This window comes from Bos javanicus, chromosome 16 (genome assembly GCF_032452875.1).
Source record: "Bos javanicus breed banteng chromosome 16, ARS-OSU_banteng_1.0, whole genome shotgun sequence".
NCBI classification, from domain to species: Eukaryota; Metazoa; Chordata; class Mammalia; order Artiodactyla; family Bovidae; genus Bos; species Bos javanicus.
Window position 1 is genome coordinate 12,666,836 of NC_083883.1, and position 15,424 is coordinate 12,682,259.

Sequence of the window (15,424 nt, forward strand, 5' to 3'; positions counted from 1 at the left end):
TCTCCAGGCAAGAATATTGGAGTAGGTTGCCATTTCCTCCTCCAGGGGATCTTCCCGATCCAGGGATTGAACCCAAGTCTCCTGCATTGGCAGGAGGATTCTTTACCACTGAACCTCCAGGGAAACCTTCTTTCCTGGATTCCCACCAGAATGGGCTGTCTCCAGTCATGGCCATTTATATGGCCTCTCACTGATGTTCTCGAGAGTGAACCAGTGGTTGTGCTTGACGAGAGAGGCTGATCTGTTTTACACCTTAGCAACCACCTTTCATTACTGCCCTCATTTCCCCATTTATCCTTCTCTGCCCCTAATAAAGGAGCAGCTTGTCTGCCTTTGCCTCAGGGTCTGCATTCTGAGGAACCCAGGTCAAAACTCTATTTCTAAACAACTTGTTCAAAGTCATAGCTCTTGATTTTTCAATTTAAGACATTATCAATTGACTTTCTTCGTGAAAGATGAGGACTTAGTGGTTTTATATTTTTATTCACCACCCAATACTTTTTTTCTCTCCCTATTCCCTCTAACCCTGGAGAACGAAATGGCAACCCACTCCAGTATTTGTGCCTGGGAAGTCGCATGGACAGAGGAGCCTGGCGGGGTACAGTCTGCGGCCAGAGTTGTACACGACTGAGCAACTAAACCTATCCTCTCTATTGGCTTCCTCGGTGGCTCAGGGGTAAAAAAAATTGCCTAATAACAGCCAAACACTAAATCTATAAATATCCTGTTTACACACATAATTTTCATAACCACTTTATAATGTTGCTATTACCATCACCATGTAGCAAAGATGCGTTGAGAGGTTGAGTGGCTTGGCAGAGGTTACACAGTGGCGTGATTTCTAATTGGTTGTCTTTCATATTCATGTGAGATTCTCTCACAGTGAATCCAGGGAAGTTTACATAATCTAAATGTCCTTGGTGAGAGATGAAACACATTTATAATCACACTCTACCAAATGCCTAAGTCTTTTAGAAAGTTGCTTTTGGCTAAATGGTGACAGGATCATAAACCTTACAGTCTTACGAAAGCACTCAGGGGCTACACATTTTTTAAAAATTTCATTTCTTGTGGAAAAAAGAAAATGTTCTTAGTTGTACTCTGTTGCTGAATTTTAACCCGGGAGTGAGAGATGCCTTTCTCTGTGAAACAGAGCAGGACACTTTTCATTTGTTTTTCCCTGAGGGGTTGGCTTTTGGGGCTAATTTTTTGTGGTAAGCTGACTCAGGGTCAGGGAATGTCAGGAGTGCAAAAGCCAACAGAACCCTGGACAGGAAGAAGAAAGGATGGGATCAGGTGAGGACCATACATAGAATACCTGTCCAGGAAGGGTCAGACCCTGGTGACACGGAGATAACCCATCAGTTAGAGCTGGATTCAGGTTCTATACACCAGGTTGGGCCAAAATTTGGTTAATGAAGCTTAAGTCCTAACTGGGGAAAAAAAGTTTAAGCTGGGGAAGCTGCAAAAGTCACCTTTTATAAAAGTGAACACATGCTGGGATTCCCTGGTGGCTCGGTGGTAAATTACCCGCCTGCCAATGCAGGAGACATGGGAGATGCAGGTTCGATTCCTGGGTCAGGAAGATCCGCTGGAGAAGGAAATGGCTCTCCACTCCAGTATTCTTGCCTGGAGAATTCCATGGACAGAGGAGCCTGGGGTGCTACAGTCCATGGGGTTGCAGAGTCAGACACGACTGACTGACCACCACCACCTGCAGCTAAATGCTGGGGGCAGGGGGGTAGGATCACACCACAGTTCTGCTTAGTCACTATATCACCAAAACCCAAGAAGGATATGTTGCTGCCCAAATCCTACTGCACTTCTCCATGGGGTGGAGTTCCCTCATAATTTTTCTCCTCAAATTCCTACATCAACTTGCTTTAAACTACATTAATGCTCCTCAATTTATTTCATCATCAGTAACTCTTATACTTCCTTTCTGTGCTCAGCGGTGCATTATGGAATAAAAATGCATAACTAAGAATGCAAACTCTTTAAAATCAAAACCACCATAAACATTAGTAATGCCCAGCTGGGCTAAAATAACTAATGAGCCACGAACAAGTTCCTCTGATCTCCCCCAACCATTACAAATACACTGACTTGATCACATTACTCCATTTTAAAGAGAAACATGTTCATGTTATTTAACAAGTTTAAAAAAGAAAAAAAATCAATGCTATTACCACACTTACATCTTTAACACTGTAAACTCCATGATTGCAGTTCTGTGAATATACATTACCATATTTTTTCACAGTGAATGCTGTATGACCCAATGAACCTCCACTTAAGATTTTTTTGGCAAATGAAGCCCAATAAAATATCCAAATGTGATAAATACAATCTCTCAGATGTCTTCTTATGGTCTCAGCCCTATTCAAATCAGTTTCATGATATAAATCAACATTCTCTAGATGAGGGTGAATTATAAACTGTAAGTAATTCTATGCCAAAGGATCTACAAATAATTATGAGACAGGCTCAACAGCACAGCCTTCTCCAGGGCTAATTTTTACTGTTTTTCTGTGGTCATTTAAGAAAACTGACAGGGAAAGTCTTCTAACCAACCATAAATGCTGATCATTATACAATTAAATATAAAACGAAAGTGTTTTAGAAAATGAGAAAAAAAAAAAAAGCTTATTTGGCAATGTGCTGTTCCTTATATACTAGCACCTCTGAGCCCTAAAACAAATTCAACATTTACAACTCATGCTACATTTATTTTAGTTAGGTGAAAGCTCATCCAAGAGCAGAGGTTAAAGGAACAGGGAGCAGAATAAAATACATATTTAGTGGGCACTTATGAATTGGATGGAAATTAAGTTTGAATATGGCCCATTAAACTCTTCATTAAAGACATTCTGCTGCAGAAGATCCACACATTATTACTGGCCCCACCGATATGATGCTGCTGCTAATGATTTGATTATGTGGGAGTAGAGTTTTTTTGAAACTAAAAGTTGGGATGCTCAAACTGTAAAGATAATGTAATTTTATCAAGATACACTCTTAATTCTATTACAACAAGGATATAGAAAACTTGACCATAACCAAGCTGTAAGTTCAGCCAGGCACATAGTTTATTATCTTTATGAAGAACTATGAGTCGCTGTATTATGTAACTTATTAACAGAAAAGGTGACTATAAATGTACTTAGTTTTCAAAGTGGAAACTTATATTGCATTTATTTCCCAAGCAGAGGAATAGTATGCTTAAAAAAAAGTCTCATGAATCATTTTACATAAAGACTTTCATCATCTATATCCTACCCCAAACTACAGTGTCTTCTTGATTGAATGTAATTTTTCTGTCTTCTTGGTTGGGGTGGGGGCAGGGGCGAAGAAAGAGAGAGAGAGAGAGAGAGAGTGTGTGTGTGTGTGTGTGCACGTGCGTGCATGCATATTTGCGGGGGGGGGGGGGTAATATTAAAGTACTACAAAACGTTTTATTCACAATTAAACCTGAGACTTAAAATCCAGTGAAATTAAATCAGAATGAGTAGAACACTTTATCAGGTTTCGACTTAAACTCTGTTCAAGAACCATTTTGCTTAAGAAATAAAAAAATTGATAAATAATCACTGATACTGCCTATACCATGTACATCAACTGCATTACATATGAAGCACTATAATCAAACATGGAGGTTAAATAGCTTTTAGTAACTTTAAAGTGGATAGAAATGGAATTCAGTGGCAATATTCTAAGAGGTAGGTCATTTACTAAAATTTGACATAGTATCACCCCACTTTTTGAACTTCGGCAATAAAACTAGTTTTATTTCATTAACTTTACTCACTTAAATGGCACACATTTATAACTCCCAAGATATTCTTATAAACACTACCTAAAATAATACATAAAAAAAACAAACAGACCAATAACCTGGAAGTGTTATCACCTATTATCCATTTACTAAATGTAATTCTTTATACATCTATTATACATTGAAATTTCTTCTCTTACTTATTATTCCAACATGTTAATGTAGAAACCATGCTGGGGTCTTGAGTCGGCAATGAGCTGGCAAAGTGGCTTCGAGCTGGCCAGAACACACAGCACGTGGCATTTCAAAATTTCTAATCCAATTCTTAAGTCAAATTCAGTCATTTCTCCCCTTTTTATTTCTAAAGTTAATATACCATGGTTAGAGCAGTCCATTTCACATCAAATCCAACTGAATAATAAAAGCTCAGTCATATAATATTAAGGTTAATGTGATTATTTTTCATGGTTCTTTTAATTTTGACCAGCTTTTGTAAAGAATGCATTTGTAATATTATAAAATATGCCACTGGTCTTAAAAAATTTCATAAACTAATTTATAAACTAGTAAGACTCATAGAACAGTTATCTGGAAGAGTGGCAATTTATTCCTGGCCATGTACATATGTATACCCTTATCATTACAGCTTCTATTATTAATACCAATAAAATAGAATTGCTATGTAATAAGAAATACGGCAACTAAATACCCCCCTCCCCACCTCCCAAAAAAAGAACAATGTCATCACTTTAATTTTATTAGGAGTCACAATATTTTTTATTTAGGAAAAATATTTCCTTCAATGTTCATTAGATAATGAATCTTATTTAAATGAATAATTTACTTTTACTTTTCTGTGTAGACCAATTAAAAAGTATGCCTCTTTCCTTTCATAAGCAAACTCTATTTGTCTAATTCTGCATGGCAGATAAGAAATTAATACTTTACTTCCTTCTACCTTAAAAATTATGAAATTTTCCTCATTATGAATCAGTTATTTCTTTTGGACTGTTGTCACGCTGCTGTTGAAAGAAAAAGTTAGTAAAGGATGGATACATGGGAAACAAATCATAAAGTATAAGACTAGTTTATAAGGAAATATATTAAACATTATTTAAATATTAAACAAAATATTCCTACATTAAATAAATAAGACTTGAATTTGTCATATGGAACTCATAGGCCAATACCACCAATAATGGGGATGGTCTAGTGCAAAAGGTGGCCACAAAAGAAAAAAACAAAAACAAAAAAAGGAGGAGACGACACAATATTTAATTGTTTTCATATTTAACCAGTGATTTTCAATCCTTTTTGAACATAAAATTACCTGAAGGACTTTTTAAAAATACTGATGAACGGGTCTCATCCCAGACAAATAAAATCAGAAACAGGATTCAGGTAATGGAATGTTTTAAAGGCCCCCAAGTGATTCTAGTATACAGTCAGAGTTGAGAGCTGCTGATGGAAACCCACAAGCTTCTGATTGTTGCCCGACTCAGAAAGGTACCCTATGAATGAAGAAAAGGAGCTTTATTTTACTGGTGGGACAAGACACGGGTGTCTCCAGTTACTTGTGGATAAATCAAGCTTACTAATGTGTATTTCATTTCCATCAAAATATGTGCATAGGAGTCTTCATTCACTGTAATTCTATATTTTTAAGCTCCAAGATCAAGTAAAGTCAATGCTTTGTAATAAACCAGTTATACTGAAACTCCATCACTCATTCATGCACAGAACGTTTCCTGAATGCCTACTATGCGCAAGGCACTGTGACAGGCACTGCTACAGGACCTGGAGTCATGACAGAGGAAGAGTGATTGGCCAGAAGCTTGGTGTTTTTTTTTTTTTTTTTCCCTTAGAACTAATGGCTATAAAATGAATTCCATGGACCTAGACAAAGGAATGAATTTTTAAAAAAGGAAAAGAAATTAAGTATGTATTAAGGGTCTGAGTTTAAGATACATGAAATAGCATATTTGTACTTTTCCTAATGATTTCCAGAGCCTTTGAATACAAGTAAGGCAATTCAAGATAGAAAAATAAACCCTATTGAAAGTAGATGTTCTGAGTTATAACCACACTCTGTAAAAGTAAATTTCATACATAAGTATAAATACTAAAAATCTTTATAGAAAGGTAGTTCATGTCCACTTGTAGTAGTCTTAACAAGTAATCTTACATTAAAATATTACAGATTCTAGTCCTTGACTATTTCATCATGGAGAAAGTTCATACAATACATAATTTATTTTGAAAACAATTTATATACTGAGAAATTCTAATGTGAACAAATTTGAATTTTCAAGAAGAAAGGATGCAGAGAAGGTAAGAAGTGGGGGGCGGGGCACAATCTGTTCAAATCTTATACATATCCTAAATCCTAATAATTTAAAATGCTGACCGCTTTTTTCCTGAAGAACCTAGTAAATTTCATATGAATAAATACTTTTCCTATTCATTACTGACATGGACTTTTGTGGTTACTTAAAAAATAAATAATAAGTGCTTCTCATTTTTATGACAGCATTAAGTTTCAAAATGAGGCTAGGTAATGTCAGCTTAACCCAGAAAGGAGCTAAATGTCGGGGGAGGACGGGAATGGCATAAGATGAATGATCAGCAACAATTCTAGTGGTAAAAACTCTTTAGGGGAGTAAAGGGTCCAAGTTGCTTTTTAAGGAATAAAAGATGGATCAAGACTCAAGAAAAATGCTCATTCATTGTACCTTGGAGGCAACACTCTGTCTAAAGTACAGAAGTAGTAAAATATTTTACTAAGTTAAAATATAGGTTTTATATTTTATACGATATTGAATACACACATAAAAATACCAGTGTTTTCATCTTGTTTCTGTTCAGACACTTAATTAAGCAAATATGTTCTTTGGTGTCTGGGAGAGTTATCAATATTAAAGATAATGGAATATAAGAACATGCCTAGAAATAGAAGACGCAAAATCCTATACCATATAAAGGAAGAACTGAAGGTGGACTTAAGAGAAAAGATAAAGTTACACTGCAGAAGGACTTACACACTTCTTTCCCCCGAATCATATTCTGGCTCCCAAAATAAAAAGTATTATAGCCTATTAGGTTTTTAATCTTGTGTTTTGAGATTTTTCAAGTGGAAAGATATCACAGATAGAAATATATCACTCTAAGTTTTAAAATTACCAAAGTCAGTGAGAAGAATGTACATTCATTAAATGTATTCATTATAAGTAAAGAAGTCTTGAAAAACTGAACAGTTCAACCAAAGCTGAAGAACTGTTCTTGATTTTTCATTATTCCTTTTTAAATAAAGAGAAAGTATAGTACACATACAGGCTGACATTTTGATTCATTCAAAAGTCACATCCCTTTGCTTGGTTTTTGAAGTTTCAGAGACTAAAATTTAATACCATTCATAACATAGTATTTTCAATAAAAGGAATTAAAGAGCAATGAAAAATCAGAAGCAAGATGGCTTAGAGAGCCTTATAACCTCTACATATACACACATTTGTAACCTGTATTTATTTTCTAGAGAAACAAATTTTAAGTGATGCTAATGTAACCAATGGAGAAAAAACTTCTATCAAAATATACAATTTCCATTACAGACTAGAAGACTAATATTAAAAAAATAGTTGTAAGCCAAAAAGTTTGCTTATATGGATGACAGGCATCATCCCTTTGAAGCATAAATCATCAAATAAGGTTTTATAAAAGATCGATCCGTGACCTTCTTCATTTTTAAGTTCTTGATAAATTCATAAAGCTTCAGTCCCAGTCTTTTGAGCATGGTGTATCATGGTATATCCGCGGTGTTATCATCTTAATTCAGATTTCCAGAAAAGCAAGAAAACAAGTAACTCAGAATCTCAAGTGGGATTTGTGCTTTACCATGTACCTGAAAAATATTATAATAGGTCATAATGATTATAGGAATTTTAGAATTTTTAGAATACTACATGTAAAAATAAGTATTGGTATTTTTAAAGCTTAAAATCAACAGTGGAACAGGATGTTTTGCTTTCTAAAAAGTAGATACTGTAACCTTTGGGAATATGAAGATTTCTGAAGTAAGCCAGAAAAACCATTCATCTTATTAATTTCTACAATGTAAGAGCTTCTGGCTAGGATAATAAATGATTCTCTTTAATATATTATCAATTACAACCACGGGGTTATCTCAATCATCTCTGACTCTGAGGAAACACATAATATTTGGAGAGAGACCAAGAAAGTTACAGGCTTTAGAAAGTACCTCAAATGAGAACAGGTTCAGTGGTACTGTGATCATATGCTGTCCTTACTTTCCAATTATAAAACTGATATTATTGTAAAGGGCTTTAGAAAAAACCAATTTATACTAGTAATCAGGATAAATTCAAAAACCAAATTCCTTTCACAAGCTACCAGGTACCCATACCTCGAGTCAGAAACCTTTCGAAAGGTCCTGTCAAAAAATGAAGGGACTGCTTAAAGCCAGTTCCTTGGATAGACAGAAAACAAGGTTCAGAAAAGTCACAGGGTTCATTAGAGCCAAATCACAAAAACAAGACCAAATCTGAGTCTTTGAACTCAGCTTTAGTATTCTCTCTACTAAGCTTTAAGCCCTTTCTCCCTTTGTTTCCAAAGTCAATACAACAAAGATACTTTGCTAATTACCTATTTTAGATCAACATCAAATTAAGCAATGTTTGAAAGGGGAGCTGCGGGATATGGTTCACAACTTTAAGGAACCTAAAATACAACTGAGAGACAGGAAAACTACTGCAGTAAAGCAGAAGTAAGTGCATTTTAGGATCATGATTACCTATCCAATGTTTCCCAGAATCGTAAGAAAACTGGTCTGTCCAGATGACGTTTGTGATAGCTGAGTTCTAATACTGTTACATCCCATTTTTGAACATTTGGGTCCAGACGAACTTCATCATATTTGAGATGGAAGGCTTTAACTAGAAGTAGGAGAAATAATGTTCTTTATTCAAACTGTAATCAACATTATAAAAATATTTTATAAAGGAATAAAAAACCAACCACAGACAGTAACCAAAAAAACTTAGAAAAAAAAAAAAAAGTTCAACCTTTCTTCTACTGAAAAAGCTTCATTACAACCTAAGTGATCTCTAAAATAGAGGCTAAGCACTATAGTATCTCCCAAAACATTTAATTCAACAAAAATTTACTGAGGCTTATACACGTCAGCCACTGGGGACTGCAATGAAGAATGAAATAAAATAAAATGTGTATGATCCAGTGAAGGATAATAAGAAAATGCCTACTCACATAAAGCATGATAAAGGTAGTAGAATATCACAGAAACACCAGAGAGTAGTTTACCCAGATTACGAGATTCAGAAAAGGCTTGGATAGGTAGGGTGGCATAAGAATTAGGCAAACACAGAACAAAAGTGACCCAGTTAACAGAAGAGCACGTTCAAACAGAAACTGGTTTAGTTTAGAAACTAAAGAAATTTAACAAAGTTGTATCATGCAAAGTAACACAGGAAATGGATGAAGACCACAGAGGTTCAGAGCAATGTTCGTCCTAAAGGTCACATTAAGGAGCTTGCATGGTTGCCTAAGAGACATGACGACCCACTCTGCAAAGTGTTTCAGTTCAGTCGCTCAGTCATGTCCTACTCTTTGTGACCCCATGAATCGCAGCAGAGACCACTGATACAGTATAAAACCTAGAGGAGAGAGAGCGAGCTCTGCTCTACTGGGGAGAAGAAGATACACATATGACAGGAAAGATTCAAGAGCATGTTCAAAGAGAAACTGGTTTAGTTTAGAAACTAAAGAAATTTAACAAAGTTGCATCATGCAAAGTAACACAGGAAATGGATGAAGACCACAGAGGTTCAGAGCAATGTTGGTCCTAAAAGTCACATTAAGGAGCTTGCATGGTTGCCTAAGACATGACGACCCACTCTGCAAAGTGTTTAGCAGAGACCAATGATACGGTGACTGCAGCCAAGAGATTAAAAGACACTTACTCCTTGGAAGGAAAGTTATGACCAACCTAGATAGCACATTGAGAAGCAGAGACATTACTCTGCCAACAAAGGTCCGTCTAGTCAAGGCTATGGTTTTTCCTGTGGTCATGTTGGATGTGAGAGTTGGACTGTGAAGAAGGCTCAGCGCCGAAGAATTGATGCTTTTGAACTGTGGTGTTGGAGAAGACTCTTGAGAGTCCCTTGGACTGCAAGGAGATCCAACCAGTCCATTCTGAAGGAGAGCAGCCCTGGCATTTCTTTGGAAGGAATGATGCTAAAGCTGAAACTCCAGTACTTTGGCCACCTCGTGCGAAGAGCTGACTCATTGGAAAAGACTCTAATGCCGGGAGGGATTGGGGGCAGGAGGAAAAGGGGACGACAGAGGATGAGATGGCTGGATGGCATCACTGACTTGATGAACGTGAGTCTGGGTGAACTCCGGGAGTTGGTGATGGACAGGGAGGCCTGGCGTGCTGCGATCATGGGGTCGCAAAGAGTCGGACACAACTCAGCGACTGAACTGAATGATACGGTATAAAACGTAGAGGAGAGAGAGACAGATCTGCTCTACTGGGGAGAAGATACACATATGACAGGAAAGATTCAAGAGGTAATTAGCAAGTGGGACACGGTAAGAAATGATGGGACATGGTAAGAAATGATGAAAAAGAAGAAGAACTGGAAGCTCTCTAGAGAAGGTGACCTAGAAATAGATATTTACTTGATATAAAAAGAGTCTAGCAAAGATCCTGAAAAACAGGATTTCGGGCAGAAGCAAGCTCAGAATGCCCTACCCAAGAACAACTCTCTGTAGGCAATGTCCTACGTGTAGATCCTACTCAGCCATGGTAAAAAAAAAAAAAAAAAAAAAAATTCTGAAATTTATTTCAAATGTGATAATAAACCACTGGGTAGTTTGAACCAAAAAGGTGAAATTATTTTCACTTTCAAAAGCTATCTCTAGGGAGATAAGAGACTCCAGGACAAAACTTCCCAACAAATGTATGCTGCCAAGGTTGACAGGTGACCACAAAACACTGACTCTGAATCTTCCTCTTTGATCATCTATCTGGCTGGACCATCCTCGGCAGTTTATCACTGTATCTGCAATCAGTTTATCATCAGTGGAGTGTTAGTTTTACTTGTGCACATGGAGGACGTTTTGCTTTTCTTTCCATTTTTTGCTTTCTCTTCCAACATTCAAGATATAAACAATACTATCACCATTATGATCTCTAGTATTAGGAGTTTCTAAAGAGAAAAATGATTGACTGTTAATTGTTTTTAATAGCTCTTTATAGACTGCTTGTTCCATATCATTTGCAGGCTTACTGGCTTTTGATGTTAACAAGTAATCAAGGTCTAATTCTTGATTAAAATACAAAATAAACCATTTGTGACCCTCCAATGGCCCAAAAAACACATAAACATTATTGCTAAAGTATTTGCTTTTATACATAAAGGTCTCCTCACTGAGTATATTATTTATTTTGAATTTAATTCAAATTAATCAATTTAAACCAATTCATTAAAGGGACTGTATGTTATGGATTCAGAAAAGCCATTTTCAAAATACTTATTATATATGGAAAAAATATTTGTTTCTTTAAATTTTTAAATCAAATGAAGTCACTATTCAGTATTCTCTGCTTATTACACGTTTCTCTTTTCTGATCTTCTCATTATTTGTTTCAAATCATTCTTAAAAATACATGAGTTATAATTTTTTAAATGACTTATTTAAAGTCACAAGGGCCAATAATCCCCTTTACTAATTTCAGTAGATTTAGTTTACATAGCATTTATTTTTTACATTTTGTGTATTATTTACAGAATACACAATTTTTAAATTAAAACTGAATATCAGAGTTCAAAAAGTTTATGTCACAAAATGAGGAAACAGTTTCTTTCATCACACAAAGTATCTTATTAGCATGAAGCAATGGTGGCAAGCAAACTTATCTTTCTTATTCAGAAAAAGACATAGTTTTTAAGCCTCACCCAAAATAGAAGAAATAAGATTCTTTTATATATAGACAGTTATCTGGGAGTACTAAAGCAAAACTTTACAAAATTTGTTGTTGTTCATTTTCTGCAAACTGCATGACTGTTGTCAATACATTTTTTGCAGAAACAAAAAAACAGAAAAGGTGCTCTCATATAGCATTTTGGTAGATGATGGCACGGAAAATGACAAAGGGACAGAATAGAGAAGATTATTAAATCAGAAAATTTTCTCAATGATAACCAAAAAATTTGAAGAAATTGTCACTTAACAATCTTGGACTTGAAGCCTAAAAAACAGTATTTTTAAAAATCAGTATCAAGCTCAAATTTCTCATAATTTTGAAAAGATTTTATTTGGCAATTTTATAGAGTTTAATATTTAAGATCTTCTCTAAACCTCTGTATTTTATTATGCAGCACAAAGAAAATACATTTTTTCACCAAGTATCCTCAGTTTATCCCTATGCTATACAGATATTATCATTTTCCATGTAGATTGGGGGAAAGGTGAGAAGCTAGAACAGTCAAGAGTTAATTTACAGCAAGCAGACCAGCTAAAAGCTGGAGATGACATATTTCTAAATTTCTGGCTTATGCAAATTATTAAAAAAACTGAGGAAAAGAACAGTCTGGGGAGGATGGAGAACGTAAGACAACAGATTCCTCTCGGAAGAGGCAGAGTCCAATGCACCAATGGGACTTCACAGGGAGCCACCTGGTCATCGGTGAGACAGAGAGGCCCATACATCAGCCAGAGACATAACTTAAAACTAAGGACAGAGATGGTGACGGGAAGCCACCAGATCTCCTCGAGTGTCTATAATTAAAGCAGGAGAGAAGCAGGAACACAAAAATGTCACTGATGTCACTGAAAGCCAGAGGAAAAATAGCTAGAGTCTGAATAAATTTAACAAGCCCTCAGAAAAGAACATTTTAAGAAGAGGAAATGGATCAAGAGTAATATTATAAGGAGACCAAAAGTAGCCACTATCTGGATCCCTGTGGGAGCGGTTCAGCAGGTGAGCAGGAGAGTACCACCACAGCTGCTTGTGATCAAACAGAAAGCGAGACAACTGTTTCAAAGGCTTGGCTGTGGAGGGAAAGAGGAAGCCAGAAGAAAAGGTGAGGGAAGAGGAAAGGGTTTTTTCCCATGTGTTTAGATGGAAGGGCAAGAGTACTTTCATTTTAAATGCTGGTTAAGTAAAGAAGGAAGGTTTAAGAGAAAGAGTAATTCATGGAAGAAAATCATAATTGTTAACTTAAAAAAAAATTCTCTAAGTCCTTATCTAAGTTTTTGAAGACTAATGATCTGAACAAAACCACAATTAAAAGTTATGTTCTTAATGAAATTTGGAGAGTATTTTTATCTTCAAGACATTCTAATCACTGTTTATTACAGTACCAGTCAACAAGGCAAGCAAGTAGGTAAAACACAACAAAATTAGTGTTCAGTGACATTTTGCTTTCATTAAAATTCCCACTCTCTCTGTATCTTTGACTTCTATTTATCAAATCTGTGCATTACTCAGGTTTTGGAAATAACAAAAAAAAACTATCGTCATATTAGCATTCATTTTAAAAACTGAATGAAGGTAGGAGAATGATGATTAAAAACTTTCAAGCTTGGGCAGTTTTCGGCCTAAAAGAATGGTGGCACCACTGACAAAAACTAAACTGCTTTATTTAAAACAACAAACAGCTGGATTTCACAGTAGCACAATCTACATTCAAAATAACTAAAGATGTTATTTCTAACAAACAAACTTGTTTCATGAGGACACTTTTTAAAACATGATTTTATTACTGATACTAACTTCACTGGGTACTCAAATTAAATAATAATTTGAATATCCCTACGAATAAAAGGGCTTCCCTGGTGGCTCAAATGGTAAAGAATCTGCCTACAACGCAGGAGACTCAGGTTCAATCCCTGTGTCAGGAAGACCCCCTGGAGAAGAAATTGGCAACCTACTCCAGTACTCTTGCCTGAAGAATTCCATAGACAGACAGAGAAGCCTGACAGGCTACAGTTCATGGAATTGCTATTCAGTCAGACTTTAATTCTTCTACTTTTGGTGTATTAATAATGCCAAAATATGACCCACAAAAGATATGATACATGAAATTTACATATTTAATAATAGGTGTCTACAAAATGCTTCCCAGTGCCATGCTCTTTTCTGTGCTGATGACACGAGACTCAATGAGTCAGACCACGCTGCTCACATCCTGGAACTAGCATTACAGCCACGGAGGACTTACAATACAGATATAAACATGAGGTCAAGTCAAGCAACGAATGTTACCATGAGATCACCAGTAGAAAGTAAAGGCTACTTCCAGGACGGTCAGAGGAAGGGGTTCCCTAAAGGAGAGAGTAATTGGCTGAGATCTGAACAAACAGAAAAGGGCCACTTCTGCTGCAACCATTTCAGACAGCGGGAACAGCAGCCAACAGTCAAGTGGCATTGTTAGTTCAGCAAAAGTCAGCCTATTTAAAGACTGGCTGTATGTACATGCAACAAGATTAATGATTTCTAAACAACCTACAAAGTAATTGTTAATGTTGAAACATAGGCATAATTCACTTTTAGATATAAATACACAGAAAATATTAATATTCCAAAGAAGACTTTTAAAATATTTCACAGGTGTTTAAAAGTAAAAATATATGGTACTTAATAAGAATCCTTTGATATACACACCACATGTACAGAGCCATAGATGGCTCTTTCTCTTAAATAATAAAGCATTTGTTAAATTTATTTTTAAATAATAAAACATTTCTACATTAGATAGGCAGTAAAAACAAAGAGAATCTTACTTTTAGCAAATATGTCAACTGGTGATCCATCAGGCAAAAGCCACGGCCAACCTTTGAACTGCCAAGCAGGACCCTGCACAAAAACTGCTACGACCCGGTCCCTGTTAGCAGAGAAGAGGAAAGGGAAGAGTGGAAACTGAGTAGCTCAGGCATTCTCAGTTACTACAACCCTTAGGGAAAGAGTCTCACCATCACTCCTGCAGTGGAGTCTCCTGTCCACATGTCTGTGAGGGAAACCACAGTGCTGCATGTCCACCATTCTCTTTATGTTACAGCAGTAGAGAACGTTAACGACTGCTATACTCCCCATGCGTTGTTTTTAACACCTAAGTCATTTAAACATAATTACGTGCACAGTCCTTACATGAGATCCTTTCAGAATTTTATCTCTGCCTGATCTATATTAGTGGGCCTATTTTTCTAAATGTAATAGGGAACAATAGTGTATCTGTTAATTGAAAAAGTTGGTTTTAAAATAAAATCATTTAAAATTCAAACACATCTTAAATGTTTCACTTTAATTAAAAATAGCATAAATTACAATAGTTCAGTATTTTGAATTCACTATTCACTAAAGCTCCAACACCTTATTTTGAGTTCTTCTGATTATCTGGAAAATAATCTGAGTACAGAAATCACCTAAACTTTTAAACTTTTTCGATTGTTTTACAACTATTTCACTCACTCTGAATTCTCTACTTTGTGTGTGTGTGTGTGTGTGTGCGCGCACACGTGCGTGCTAAAGCAACTTGTTTTTCCCAGACATTTAACTTCCTGTTCCTAAAAAAGCACAAATCTCTTTCTGGGCCCTACATTTCATTAGTT

The 15,424-nt window shown here is 35.9% G+C and overlaps 1 protein-coding gene across 1 annotated transcript in view; it reads right to left on the reverse strand.

Moving 5' to 3' along the window:
* Window positions 1-5,031: 5,031 nt before the first annotated feature.
* Window positions 5,032-15,424, reverse strand: part of CDC73 (cell division cycle 73) — a 92,337-nt gene continuing 81,944 nt past the window's right edge. Inside the window, exons 15-17 of the mRNA XM_061382159.1 lie at window positions 14,600-14,700; window positions 8,583-8,724; window positions 5,032-7,673 (exon numbers count right to left, since the gene is read on the reverse strand). Of these exons, the coding sequence (XP_061238143.1) occupies window positions 7,637-7,673; window positions 8,583-8,724; window positions 14,600-14,700 (280 nt within the window). The 3' untranslated portion in view covers window positions 5,032-7,636. The remainder of the gene's footprint in view (window positions 7,674-8,582; window positions 8,725-14,599; window positions 14,701-15,424) is intronic.